The sequence below is a fragment of the Oncorhynchus clarkii genome, chromosome 30 (genome assembly GCF_045791955.1).
Source record: "Oncorhynchus clarkii lewisi isolate Uvic-CL-2024 chromosome 30, UVic_Ocla_1.0, whole genome shotgun sequence".
Taxonomy (NCBI): Eukaryota; Metazoa; Chordata; class Actinopteri; order Salmoniformes; family Salmonidae; genus Oncorhynchus; species Oncorhynchus clarkii.
The window spans coordinates 45,988,654-45,998,705 of record NC_092176.1 but is presented as its reverse complement, the minus strand read 5'-3'; the positions used below and the strand labels follow the sequence as shown (position 1 = coordinate 45,998,705).

At 41.9% G+C, this 10,052-nt stretch overlaps 1 protein-coding gene across 1 annotated transcript; it reads right to left on the bottom strand.

Annotated features, from left to right (window-relative positions):
* Positions 1-263: 263 nt before the first annotated feature.
* LOC139389564 (phosphoserine aminotransferase-like) lies at positions 264-6,851 on the bottom strand. Its single transcript, XM_071136382.1, has 5 exons — positions 6,708-6,851; positions 6,035-6,095; positions 5,600-5,669; positions 2,738-2,943; positions 264-361 (listed from the first exon to the last, which is right to left on the bottom strand). Exons 1-5 carry the CDS (start codon positions 6,762-6,764, stop codon positions 264-266), a joined length of 492 nt encoding a protein of 163 aa, XP_070992483.1. The 5' UTR covers positions 6,765-6,851.
* Between the last annotated feature and the right edge of the window lie 3,201 nt (positions 6,852-10,052).

Below are 10,052 nucleotides of genomic sequence, written 5' to 3'. Positions count from 1 at the left end.
ATGGTCTCCTGAGGGATCTCCTCCCAGACCTGGACTAAAGCATCCGCCAACTCCTGGACAGTCTGTGGTGCAACGTGGCATTGGTGGATGGAGCTAGACATGATGTCCCAGATGTGCTCAATTGGATTCAGGTAGGCAGGCAGGCCAGTCCATAGCATTAATGCCTTCCTCTTGCAGGAACTGCTGACACACTCCAGCCACATGAGGTCTAGCATTGTCTTGCATTAGAAGGAACCCTGGGCCAACCGCACCAGCATATGGTCTCACAAGGGGTCTGAGGATTCCACCGCCAAACCGGTCATGCTGGAGGATGTTGCAGGCAGCAGAAAGTTCTCCACGGCGCCTCCAGACTCTGTCACGTCTGTCACATGTGCTCAGTGTGAACCTGCTTTAATCTGTGAAGAGCACAGGGCGCCAGTGACGAATTTGCTAATCTTGGTGTTCTCTGGCAAATGCCAAACGTCCTGCACGGTGTTGGGCTGTAAGTACAACCCCCACCTGTGGACGTCGGGCCCTCATACCACCCTCATGGAGTCTGTTTCTGACCGTTTGAGCAGACACATGCACATTTGTGGCCTGCTGGAGGTCATTTTGCAGGGCTCTGGCAGTGCTCCTCCTTGCACAAAGGCGGAGGTAGCGGTCCTGCTGCTGGGTTGTTGCCCTCCTCCACGTCTCCTGATGTACTGGCCTGTCTCCTGGTAGTGCCTCCATGATCTGGACACTACGCTGACAGACACAGCAAATATTCTTGCTACAGCTCGCATTGATGTGCCATCCTGGATGAGCTGCACTACCTGAGCCACTTGTGTGGGTCGTAGACTCCGTCTCATGCTACCACTAGAGTGAAAGCACCGTCAGCATTCAAAAGTGACCAAAACATCAGCCAGGAAGCATAAGAACTGAGAAGTGGTCTGTGGTTACCACCTGCAGAACCACTCCTTTATTGGGGGTGTCTTGCTAAATGCCTATAATTTCCACCTGTTGTCTATTCCATTTGCACAACAGCATGTGACATTTATTGTCAATCAGTGTTGCTTCCTAAGTGGACAGTTTGATTTCACAGAAGTGTGATTGACTTGGAGTTACATTGTGTTGTTTAAGTGTTCCCTTTATTTTTTTGAGCAGTGTATTTACACAGCAAAATCACATTTTTGACTGCACTGGGCCTTTAACAGTAGTCCTTATGCAGAGAGTTTGATTAACGTTGAAATCAATGGGTTTTGTTTGACATACATTTTAAAGTATAATTCTGTTACCGTGGAATTGGAGTAGATGGAGGTAAACACACAGTCTTCCACTTGGGTGAAAAGAACTTGGCAACATTAATACAGTCTCCAAATAGAAACAGACAACTATGTGTATATATATTTTTAAAATATTTTTTTTATTGATTATTATAAAAAATAAAAAAAATGACTTGTTCGCCCGACTTTCATAAAATAACATTTGTTAAAACCTCTTACTTCTACCCCCTCCTTTTTCGAACATTCTGTTAAAAATCGTGCAACTTTTCAGCGTCCTGCTACTCATGCCAGGAATATAGTATATGCATATGATTAGTATGTGTGGATAGAAAACACTCTGAAGTTTCTAAAACTGGTTAAATCACGGCTGTGACTATAACAGATTGTGTGTTTCATTGAAAAACGCAAGAAAAACTGCTCTCTGAAAGCTAAAAATAATTTCCATAAGTCACTTCCATGGGTTGTTAAAAGAGGACAAAATTTAATATCGACCTGCATGCAATTCATACAAATTCCACACGATGTCGCCATTGTCATCATTTTCAATTGAATTTTTTGTTGGAAAATCCATCTATCTGGCTTCCGTTTCTTCCAGTCTCCACCCGGATGTTGTTAATGTGGACATTGGCAGCCATTGATTTGCAAACGAGGAGCTATTGAATATACATCGCCCTGTAATCATTTTGATAGATTATAAACGTTTACTAATACCTAAAGTTGGATTACAAAAGGATTTCGAAGTGTTTTGTGAAAGTTTATCGTCAACTTTTTTAATTTTAAAAAATTACGCAGCGTTTAAAAACAACGTTTTTTTCTGAATGACACAGCTTCCATAGAAAGCTATTTTGGGTATATATGGACCGATTTAAACGAAAAAAAGACCCAATAGTGATGTTTATGGGGCATATAGGAGTGCCAAGAAAGAAGCTCGTCAAAGGTAATGAATGTTTTATATTTTATTTCTGCGTTTTGTGCTGCGTCGGATAAGCAGAGTCTTTGTTTACGTCGCATTCAGGCATTTTCAGGTGGTGCATGCTATCAGATAATAGCTTCTCATGCTTTCGCCGAAAAGCATTTTAAAAATCTGACTTGTTGGCTAGGTTCACAACGAGTGTAGCTTTAATTCAATACCCTGCTTGTGAATTTTGATCAAGGTTTGAGTTTTAACGAGTACATTTAGCATTTAGCGTAGCGCATTTGCATTTCCAGGTGCCTACTTGAGACATATGCGTCTCAAGTAGAGTCAAGAAGTTAAACAGTGAATCAATTTTGTCAGGCCTTAGTGTGGGAATCAGTCACATGTTGTTAGTGTGGGAATCAGTCACGTGTTGTTAGTGTGGGTTAATGGTGTGAGGCAGATAGATAGTGTCAACAGGAGACATGAGGAGTCATTCTGCTACATTAAACTGTTAACACGGAACACCGTGTCTCCTGTTATCACTCATGGGCAACAACTGGCTCCACACACACACACCCAACCCCACCCCCCTTACTGGTGTAGGTGTCCAGTTTGGGGTGAACCACGTTGACCTTGCCGTATTTCTCAGCTTCCTTGGCAGCATTGGACGACCAGGTGCCCGTCACTAGGTAATCAGCACACCTGTCCTCCTTTAGACCAATCAGATTGAGGGGGACGGCGCTAAACTGGCCCGTCCCGCCCCCCTGGAAGAACATGACTTTGTAGTTGTCTGGGATACTCCTGGAGAGAGAGAGATAGGGCGAGAGAGAGAGAGAGGGCGAGAGAGGAGAAAGAGAGAGAGGAGAAAGAGAGAGAGGGCGAGAGAGAGGGAGAGGAGAAAGAGAGGAGAAAGAGGGAGACAGAGAGAGAGAGAGAGGGCGAGAGAGAGAGGGACAGAGAGAGGTTTGAGAGAGAGGGCGAGAGAAAGGAGAAAGAGATAGAGGGAGGGAGAGAGACAGAGAGACAGAGGGGAGGGAGAGAGAGAATCAAAAAAAAATGAATCAACTAGATAGCCTAAGAATGCAAATCCCTAAAAAAGGAATTGAGGAATCTGTCCAACCAAAAACACAGAGACCCAGAAAACCTGAGCCCTCACTATGGTGACTCACTAAAACAATACAGAAACACACTATCGGGATAAGAAGGAACAGCACGTCAGAAATCAGCTCAATGCATTTGAAGAATACAGAGAATGTAATCACTTAAAAAAATAATAATTGGAACACACTAAACAAACAAACAACGATGTGTCTATTCAAACACAACGATGTGTCTATTCAAACACAACGATGTGTCTATTCAAACACAACGATGTGTCTATTCAAACACAACGATGTGTCTATTCAAACACAACGATGTGTCTATTCAAACACAACGATGTGTCTATTCAAACACAACGATGTGTCTATTCAAACACAACGATGTGTCTATTCAAACACAACGATGTGTGGAAAAACCTCCAACCTAGAATGATACCCCTGCTGGCTAGGCAACAATGTGGAGTGTTCTAGAACAGGTATTCTCAAACTGGGGGACCCCCAGGGGGACGCCACATCAAAATATGATTCACATTTTTTTCTTCACATGTTCAAACAGTCCATTTATATTGTCCAAAGGGACTAAACATTTGGTCGAGTTTTTTTCTCTCGTATCAGGAGCCTCGTTTCACTGCCAAAAATAAAATGACACCATCTAGTGTTCAGCGAAATAACAACACAATGTCAAATACAGGTAGCCTAGTTAAATAATTAACATCCAATCACATTAACCGTTACTCATCCAATCACATTAACCGTTACTCATCCAATCACATTAACCGTTACTCTCTCGCGGGAATTCCACTAAGGATCCGTATGTAGCCAAACATAGGGAGACATAGTGGAGTGGTAACGCGCGTGCAAGCAGTTGCTCTCAACGCCACTTGGGTACACTGCCGCATCCACCGAGAAGCTCTTGCTGCCAAGGGAATGCCTGACAGTTTGAAAGATGTTTTTCACTTGTCTGACCGTTTGCATGATGATGAGTTTCTCACACGACTGGCCTATCTGGGTGATGTTTTTTCTTCGCCTGAATGATCTGAATCTAGGGTTACAGGCACTCTCCGCAACTATATTCAGTGTGCGGGACAAAATTGAGGCCATGATTTAGAAGTTGGAGCTCTTCTCTGTCTGCATTAACAAGGACAACACACAGGTCTTTCCATCATTGTATGATTTTTTGTGTGCAAAGGAACTCAAGCTTACGGACAATGTCAAATGTGATACAGCGAAGCACCTGAGTGAGTTAGGTGCTCAATTACGCAGGTACTTTACCGAAACAGATGACACAAACAACTGGATTCGTTATCCCTTTCATGCCCTGCCTCCAGTCCACTTACCGATATCTGAACAGGAGAGCCTCATCGAAATTACAACAAGCAGTTCTGTGAAAAATAAATTTAATCAGAAGCCACCGGCAGATGTCTGGATAGGGCATCTCAGAGTATCCTGCATTGGCAAATCACGCTGTTAAGACACAGATGCCCTTTGCAACCACGTACCTATGTGAGAGTAGATTCTCGGCCCTCACTAGCATGAAAACTAAATAACGCACAGACTGTGTGTGGAAAATGATTTAAGGCTGAGACTCTCCAATACAACTCAAGATTGCAGAGTTATGTGCATCCTTTCAAGCACAGCCTTCTCATTAACCTGTGGTGAGTTATTCACAATTTTCAATTAACAAATCATGTTTTATATGTAAGATGGCTAAATTAAGAGCATAATTATTGATTATTGTTATATTATTATTTGTGCCCTGGTCCTATAAGAGCTCTATGTCACTTCCCACGAGCTGGGTTGTGACAAAAACTCACACTCATTCTTATGTTTAATAAATGTATCATATAGTGTGTGGGGCAGGCTTACAATGATGGCAAAAAAACAACATTTGAGAGTGTGCTGACCCTGGTGCTAGAGGGGGTACAGCTGGAGGTTGAATGTTTGAAGGAGTACGGGACTTTAAAAAGTTTGGGAACCACTGTTCTAGAATGATACACTGTTGCCTAGCCAACGATGTGGGGTGTTCTAGAATGATACACTGTTGCCTAGCCAACGATGTGTGGTGTTCTAGAATGATACACTGTTGCCTAGCCAACGATGTGGGGTGTTCTAGAATGCACAACTAGTCTGAAAGGCAGTCAGGGTAAAATGTCACGAGTTCAATCAGAAGAAAGATGAAACACTTTCTCCCAGACAGTTGAAAACACATGCAGACACCAACACGTTCTCCCAGACAGTTGTTTCTTAAACACTAGATTTAAACAGAAATCAGGAGCAGAGCCAGAAAATAATGGATAGATAGAGGGAGAGAAGCTCATGACCAGTAGGATGATGTGAGTGTGTGTGTTTATACTCACAGTAGCTCCCGCAACAGGTTTTCTGTGGTGTTCATGATCTTGGTGAAGTCTGACGACCGATGGCTCATCTCTGCAAGGACAGAATCAAATACAATAAATAGCTATTAAGACACCCTGAGGATGCCAAGACTGTGCAAAGCTGTCATCAAGGTAAAGGATGGAAACTTTGAAGAATCTCAAACATATATTTTAATTTGTTTAACACTTTTTTGCCTACTACATTATTCCATATGTGTTATTTCATAGTTTTGATGTCTTCACTATTATTATACAATGTAGAAAATAGTAAAAAATAAAGAAAAACCCTTGAATGAGTAGGTGTGTCCAAACTTTTGACTGGTACTGTGTGTGATATATATATTTCTATAATAAATAGGTGGAAACAACGTTGATTCAACCAGTGTGTGCCTCGCTGTCTGAGAGAGACACACTCACCCAGGACACTGACTCCGCTACCATTGTAGTCGAGCAGTTCTTTCTGCGCCTGTAACAGCACCTGAAAACACAGCACATTCACTTCAATTAAAACCCCTCACAAGTCCTTGAATACAATTATTTTAGCTTGAATACAGGTCATTATTTAAAAAAAAAACAAGATCGGGGACCTAAATGAATATGTCTATAAAAACCAGACCGGTGGCACCGGGATAAAGCCCGACCGATTTGACAGTGGTTCTAGCGCCGTCTAGAGGTGTTATAGCGTCGCTTGGCACCGGAGCAGACACCGGAACATTTCCCGCATGGATGTTTACGCGGCTGATGCAACTACCTCGTTTCACCAAAGGCCTGCCAGTCTACTCGTCTTGCATGATAAAATATATGTCGTCATGTTTTAACAGGCCGTTTCTGTTCACAGTCATCAAATGGTCAGTTTACAAAAGATAAATGTATCATGTTGTTTCAACGACGAAGAGATGCAACCGCTTGCCTGCTCTCATCAAATAAAACGCTTGATTTTGTATCAAATATTTTCTATTAAACTTTGCACTTTTGCTAATTGCATTACGGAAAAAGTATCATCCATACAATTCATTTCGGTTTCTCTTCATGTTACAGGCTACAATCATTACATTTTCGGTTTTCAATGCACAGTAAAAAGTCAACTTACAGACTGTGGTAGTTTTGCAGGTCCAGCGCCGAAGTTAATGGTGTGTTTTTTTTCCATGTTTTAAAGTGATTGAGTTCCTTCTGTAAAGTGTCTGTTGCTTCCTGCTCCGTCCAAATCAGATCCTCAGTGATGCGGATTACACAACTGCTCCTCTAGCTCCTCTGTCTGTTCATCAAGGTAGCAGGACCGCATCCAAAACCCACAGTCAGCGTTCCTATTGGGCAATCTCACATGCCAAGGGAGGAATGTTCAGGCAGTCATTGGTTGATATCATTTTTTGTTGTTGTTGCGATTGTGATTGGTTTATCTATCACGCCACCAAAACGTGTCCAGCACACACGCACGCAAGTACCCCGCCAGCAGGTCACAGAACATCACATCATTTTCTGAGAACCATGTTTCTTAAACCTTAAAGCTTGGTTGTCCTATGGTTATTTTTTTGTATAAAACCTTCCGACAACTTCTGCAGGATACATTGTCTATTCTCAGCACATTTAAGGAACGTAACAAACATTTATTTTTGTTGCTATTTATTTCTTTACTTTAACAGAATTTTCCTAAAAGATCAAACATGGCTACATTTAATTTCATTTTCGGTAATGTTCTAGGAATGTTGTCCAGCTGGTTTGAAATTGGGAATGTTCTCCAATAGTTCAGAGAACGTTAACACTGTTCATCTGTGAGAATGTCAGTACTTGCACAGAATATTCTGCACAAGTTCCCGATGTGGTTGTATTTAATATATTATTTTAGTACATTCCGTTCTCAGAACGTTCATATAATGTATGGTTCTCTTTTATATCAGTTCTTGGCAATATTCTGGGAATGTAAAACAAATATATATATATATATATTCTATACATTAACATCAATTAGCTTTCAATTCTGTTCTCAAAACATGAAACATTTCCATAAAAATCACAAGAAAACATAAGTAACATTCAGAAAGCATTGTAAGAATGTTATTTAAAAACATAAACAGTATATTCCGTTCTCAGGGTCAACAACACTCTCTATCATCTCTTGTTAAGTGTCTTCAGGTGTGTTGGCTGCGCCCACTAATTGGTTACAGCTGATCCTAATGTGGTCCTATGTGTCTCGGTAGGTAGAGCATAGCACGTACAACGCCAAGGGCCCCCCCATATGTTATGCACTTGTCTACTAAAAGGACAATATTATCAGTGAGCGCTTGTTTTCTTTGAAATGGGGTCTGTTTGAATAGACTTAAAATGAACAGTTTTGTTTGTGTAAAATCCATGGCATGCTAACTCTATCCTGGTGGCACAGTGGACTCATTCCGGGGCTCGAGAAATCTCAATGATGCCATCTCACAATAAAACATTTTTTTTTTGGTGCCAAATGTGCGCATTTTCCCACCAGAGATGTTTCAATCCAATGGACCGGTGGCAGACAAAAGACTGTTCGTGATGACATAACGCACATAAAAATATATATTGCGGGTGCATTCCCATATACCGACAAAAGAAATACAAGTTACATGGGTTTCGATGCATTTAACTCAACTGATTTTTTTCTCACACAAAAAGTTGCATTATCCAGTTGTGGCCAGAAGAAGATCTTTTAAAATAAAGATTAGTCTTTACATGGCTAAAAGAAAAGGAATATAACATTTACTGTTTACAGGAAACTCTACATCCTTAGATGAAGTTGTTTACAGGAAACTCACTCTACATCCTTAGATGAAGTTGTTTACAGGAAACTCACTCTACATCCTTAGATGAAGTTGTTTACAGGAAACTCACTCTACATCCTTAGATTAAGTTGTTTACAGGAAACTACATCCTTAGATGAAGTTGTTTACAGGAAACTCACTCTACATCCTTAGATGAAGTTGTTTACAGGAAACTCACTCTACATCCTTAGATGAAGTTGTTTACAGGAAACTACATCCTTAGATGAAGTTGTTTACAGGAAACTCACTCTACATCCTTAGATGAAGTTGTTTACAGGAAACTCACTCTACATCCTACAGTCGTGGCCAAAAGTTTTGAGAATGACACAAATATTAATTTTCACAAAGTCTGCTGCCTCAATTTGTATGATGGCAATTTGCATATACTCCAGAATGTTATGAAGAGTGAGCAGATTAATTGCAATTAATTGCAAAGTCCCTCTTTCCCATGCAAATGAACTGAATCCCCAAAAAACATTTCCACTGCATTTCAGCCCTGCCACAAAAATGATCTCGTTAACACAGGTGTGAGTATTGACGAGGACAAGGCTGGAGATCACTCTGTCATGCTGATTGAGTTCGAATAACAGACTAGAAGCTTCAAAAGGAGGGTGGTGCTTGGAATCATTGTTCTTCCCGTCACCCATGGTTACCTGCAAGGAAACAGGTTCCGTCATCATTGCTTTGCACAAAAAGGGCTTCACAACCAAGGATATTGCTGCCAGTAAGATTGCACCTAAATCAACCATTCATCAGATCATCAAGAACTTCAAGGAGAGCGGTTCCATTGTTGTAAGAAGGCTTCAGGGCGCCCAAGAAAGTCCAGCAAGCGCCAGGACCGTCTCCTAAAGTTGATTCAGCTGTGGGATCGGGGCACCACCAGTACAGAGCTTGCTCAGGACTGGCAGCAAGCAGGTGTGAGTGCATCTGTACGCACAGTGAGGCGAAGACTTTTGAAGGATGGCCTGGTGTCAAGAAGGGCAGCAAAGAAGCCACTTCTCTCCACGAAAAACATCAGGGACAGACTGATATTCTGCATAAAGGTACAGTGATTGGACTGCTGAGGACTGGGGTAAAGTCATTTTCTCTGATGAATCCCCTTTCCGATTATCTCTGGCATCCGGAAAAAGCTTGTCCGGAGAAGACAAGGTGAGCGCTACCATCAGTCCTGTGTCATGCCAACAGTAAAGCATCCTGAAACCATTCATGTGTGGGGTTGCTTCTCAGCCAAGGGAGTGGGCTCACTCACAATTTTTCGTAAGAACACAGCCATGAATAAAGAATGGTACCAACACATCCCCGAGAGCAACTTCTCCCAACCATCCAGGAACAGTTTGGTGACAAACAATGCCTTTTCCAGCATGATGGAGCACCTTGCCATAAGGCAAAAGTGATAACTAAGTGGCTCGGGGAACAAAACATTGATATTTTGGGTCCATTGTCAGGAAACTCCCCAGACCTTAATCCCATTGAGAACTTGTGGTTAATCCTCAAGAGGTGAGTGGACAAACAAAAACCCACAAATTCTGACAAACTCCAAGCAATGATTATGCAAGAATGGGCTGCCATCAGTCAGGATGTGGCCCAGAAGTTAATTGACAGCATGCCAGGGCGGATTGCAGAGAGAAGGGCCAACACTGCAAATATTGACT

What these genes read in the sequence shown, in the direction of transcription:
- LOC139389564 (XM_071136382.1), bottom strand. Translation starts at nt 6,764, where the DNA reads ATGGAAAAAAAACACACCATTAACTTCGGCGCTGGACCTGCAAAACTA. An exon ending in TAGCGGAGTCAGTGTCCTGG is followed by an intron (nt 5,670 to 6,034) that starts GTGAGTGTGTCT and finishes CTGTCCTTGCAG; the next exon opens with AGATGAGCCATCGGTCGTCA. An exon ending in AACCTGTTGCGGGAGCTACT is followed by an intron (nt 2,944 to 5,599) that starts GTGAGTATAAAC and finishes CTCTCTCTCCAG; the next exon opens with GAGTATCCCAGACAACTACA.